This window comes from Diorhabda carinulata, chromosome 1, assembly GCF_026250575.1.
Source record: "Diorhabda carinulata isolate Delta chromosome 1, icDioCari1.1, whole genome shotgun sequence".
NCBI classification, from domain to species: domain Eukaryota; kingdom Metazoa; phylum Arthropoda; class Insecta; order Coleoptera; family Chrysomelidae; genus Diorhabda; species Diorhabda carinulata.
Window position 1 is genome coordinate 190,781 of NC_079460.1, and position 3,982 is coordinate 194,762.

At 38.8% G+C, this 3,982-nt stretch overlaps 1 protein-coding gene across 1 annotated transcript; it reads left to right on the forward strand.

The window, feature by feature from the left end:
- Positions 1–206: 206 nt before the first annotated feature.
- Positions 207–707, forward strand: LOC130901672 (uncharacterized). Its single transcript, XM_057813207.1, has one exon. It carries the CDS (start codon positions 207–209, stop codon positions 705–707), a length of 501 nt encoding a protein of 166 aa, XP_057669190.1.
- Positions 708–3,982: the final 3,275 nt, after the last annotated feature.

Here is a 3,982-nt window from a genome sequence, read left to right on the forward strand (position 1 = left end):
GTAATTTAATCACAACTACGCTTGAAAACGCAATTGAGAAATTTTGGAAAATCGAGGAATACCAAGACGATAACAAAACCAAACGGACGATTGAAGAAAAACAATGCGAAGAACATTTCCTAAAAACAATTCAGCGGACCGAAACTGGCAGATTTCGTGCGACGTTGCCAGTTCGCGAAGGTGTAGGCGATTTGGGGAATTCGAAGATGAATGCGATTAAAAGGTTTCACAAATTAGAAAGTAAACTGATCAATGACACAGTCATACGTCAACAATATTCGGAGTTCATGAGGGAATATGAAAAACTCGGGCACATGACCAAGGTGCCGACGTGGGCAACGGAAGTGGATGGAAAGGGAGTTTTTTACCTACCACATCATGGTGTCGTGAAGGATAGTGCAACCACTAAACTACGAGTGGTGTTCGATGCATCCGCCAAAACAGGAAACGGTATTTCGTTGAATAATACGCTCATGGTGGGTCCTACAATACAGGAAGATCTTTTTGCTATCATCATTCGTTTTAGACAACACAATGTAGCAATGGTAGCGGACATAGAGAAGATGTACCGACAGGTGGAAATTGTAGAAGAGCAACGTGATTTACAGCGAATTATGTGGCGTTCGGATCCAAACCTGCCTCTAGAAGTCTACACATTAAACACCGTAACATACGGCACAGCTCCAGCTTCATTCATTGCTATATGATGCTTGCACCAACTCGCTTTAGAAAACAGTAAAAAGTACCCAGTAGTATCACAAGTAATAACTCGCGATTTTCATGTTGATGACCTCATCACTGGTACAGACACCATTGAAAATGCACAAATGTTGAGGCAAAACATCACCAACATTTTAGAAAGTGGATCCTTTCCTCTTCGGAAGTGGAAAACTAACAAACCAAACATTTTCAACGATATTAACAACATTTCAGATCTACCAGATCATTATCTATCAACCGATGACCAATCAAAAACTTTAGGGCTTGTCTAGAACTCTCAATCAGACACGCTACATTTCAGCACAGATTCAATACAAATTGAAAATAACAATTTCACAAAACGCGAAATACTCTCCGTAATTGCTCAGTTATTCGATCCATTGGGCTTGGTCGGTCCAGTAATTGTTAAAGCCAAAGTTATCATGCAAAAACTTTGGCAGCACAAAGTAGATTGGGATCAAATTGCTCCTTCACCAATAATTTCAGAGTTTATTCATTTACAAAAGGAATTACCTATTTTGGCTACAATTAAAATTCCTTGACAAATAACAGTTCCCAAAGCCAATGTTATTGAAATTCACACTTTCAGCGATGCATCTACTATCGCGTATGGTGCGTGTTCATACCTACGAACTGTAGATAACTCCGGACAATGCTCTGTACGTTTAATTTGTGCTAAATCAAGAGTAGCACCTTTAAAGGTTGTCACGTTGCCACGCTTGGAGCTAAACGCAGCTTTATTAGCAACGAATCTGACAGCTAAGCTCATGGAGGCTTTTACTTGTCGTATATCTAACATTTTTTATTATACTGATTCAACCATCGTTTTATCGTGGTTAAATACGGAACCCGCACTTTTAAAAACATTTGTAGCAAACCGCGTAGCGGACATACAAGGAAAATCCAAAATCGAAAATTGGCAACATGTAAAATCCGAACATAACGCGGCTGACATCATCTCGAGAGGATCACTACCCAGTCAGCTGCTCGAATGCGACATGTGGTGGAACGGGCCATTCTTTCTAAGCAATCCTAATCAACCGGTCACGAATAATAATTTTTTACCACTCAATGAATTACCAGAGGTAAAAAATTCCGCGTTAACACAAAATGTAATTATAGCTGATAGTACGATATTCGAGAGATATTCTAATTTCGACAAATTAAACAGAATCATAGCGTGGATTTTACGATTTAAAGGTAACACATTACGTGCAAAACATGATAGAATATACGGTACAAAACTCACAGTGCACGAATTAAAACTGGCAAAACAAAGTATTATAAGGGCAACGCAATCAGTGCATTTTACGGAAGAAATAAAATGTTTAATTAAAAATAAACCGCTAAACGCTCATTCAAAATTGTTATCTTTAAACCCATTTTTAGATAGCGATCATTTATTGCGGGTAGGGGGGAGAATTGTCAATTCAAACTTTTCATTTGACAAAAAATTCCCTTACGTCCTACCTCATAATGATCACGTCACGCGCCTTCTAATCGAAAGAGAGCATACATTATTATTACACGCTGGTGCTCAAGCAACTTTGGCCTCTTTCTGAAACAACTTTTGGCTATTGCGGGGTAAACAAATTGTCAAAAAGATTTTGCATCAATGTATAACTTGCTTTCAAGTAAAGCCTCGCTCTTACAATGAAAAAATGGGAAACTTACCTAGCGTACGCTTCGCACAAGCTAGACCGTTTTTAAGCAGTGGCGTCGATTACGCGGGGCCATTTTCGGTCAAGGAAGTTAAGCACAGAAATAGAAAATTTATAAAGGCATATTTGTGTATTTTTATTTGCATGACTACCAAGGCTGTGCATGTAGAGGTAGCAACTGATTTAACTGCAAATTCGTTTCTAAACGTCCTCAAAAGATTTGTTTCACGGCGCGGTCTATGCAGTGATATATATTCTGACAATGGGGGATGTTTCGTTGGAGCAAACAATGATTTGCGATTGTTCCTAAAAACATTAGAACAAGACAATTCATTTTCTACATTTTGTGACACACAAGGAATTCGGTGGCATTTTAACCCTGCGAACAGCCCGCATATGGGTGGTTTGTGGGAATCGGCTGTGAAATCGGCCAAATATCATCTAAAAAGAGTGATGGGTCAAAACTGCTTGTCTTTGGAAGATTTTACCACCCTATGCATTCAGGTGGAGGCCACTCTTAATTCTAGACCTCTCATCCCATTAACCGATGATCCCAACGACCTTTGTCCTTTAACTCCCAGTCACTTTTTAATTGGCGACGTGTTGAAGGCCATACCTCAATCAAACGTTCAGCAAATACCAGTTAACAGGCTATCAACGTATCATGCACTGCAGCAAATGTATCAACATTATTGGCGACGTTGGTCTTCCGAATACGTCTTAACTTTGCAGCAACGTGTAAAGTGGAAAACTGCAAGTAAAGAACTTCTGAATATAGGAGCTCTCGCCTTATTGAAGGATAAGAATTCGCCGCCATTGTGTTGGGCTTTAGCTCGCATTGTTAAGCTGCATCCAGGCAGCGATGGCATCACTAGAGTAGTTACCCTCCGTGCGAAGAATGGAATCCTGAAGAGGGCGGTGTCAGAAATTTGCGTCCTACCCATAGACGTTTAAAAAGTGTTTCTTAGTGATTGACATTTATTTTGACATTTTACTTTTAAGTTATTTGAAAACACATATAAATTTCATAATTTTTTATATTATTTGTCGTTTGAAAGTCGAGCCTTTCAAGGAGGCCGGTATGTTTAACCATTTAATGTATATATTTAAATTATGTTGAGTGCGCTACTGAACTTGGCACATGCGCCTACCTAGAGTAACCGGGCTTGCGCAGAAGAAGACAGACATCAATCATCAAGGAGCCACGAGGCCAACAGCGTTTTTTGTTCAGGCTCACAAAGCATTTGTACAATAAAGTGAAAATCGAAACAAATCGTTTTATTGTGCTTCTCACATTGTATACAGTCCACTTTAAACATTTTCAATCAAGATATCCAACCATGTACAACTGAAAACAATCTACTGCCCGAAGAAAAGAAAAATAAATTAATGGAAGATTTGAGGATTTTCGTCCGATTGCAAGTGAGTAGGGCCAGAAAATATTACAAATCTGATATCGATTGCTTCCAGAAAATGGAACCATACGTTTCTGACGAAATAGAAATGACCAGAGGTTATAATCGTATAATTATAAAAAATGAATCGAACTTCAATTTACGGAAGATATCACCAAGAAGATTCATTCGAATTTTTAGAACCCT

What these genes read in the sequence shown, in the direction of transcription:
- LOC130901672 (XM_057813207.1), top strand. Translation starts at nt 207, where the DNA reads ATGAATGCGATTAAAAGGTTTCACAAATTAGAAAGTAAACTGATCAAT.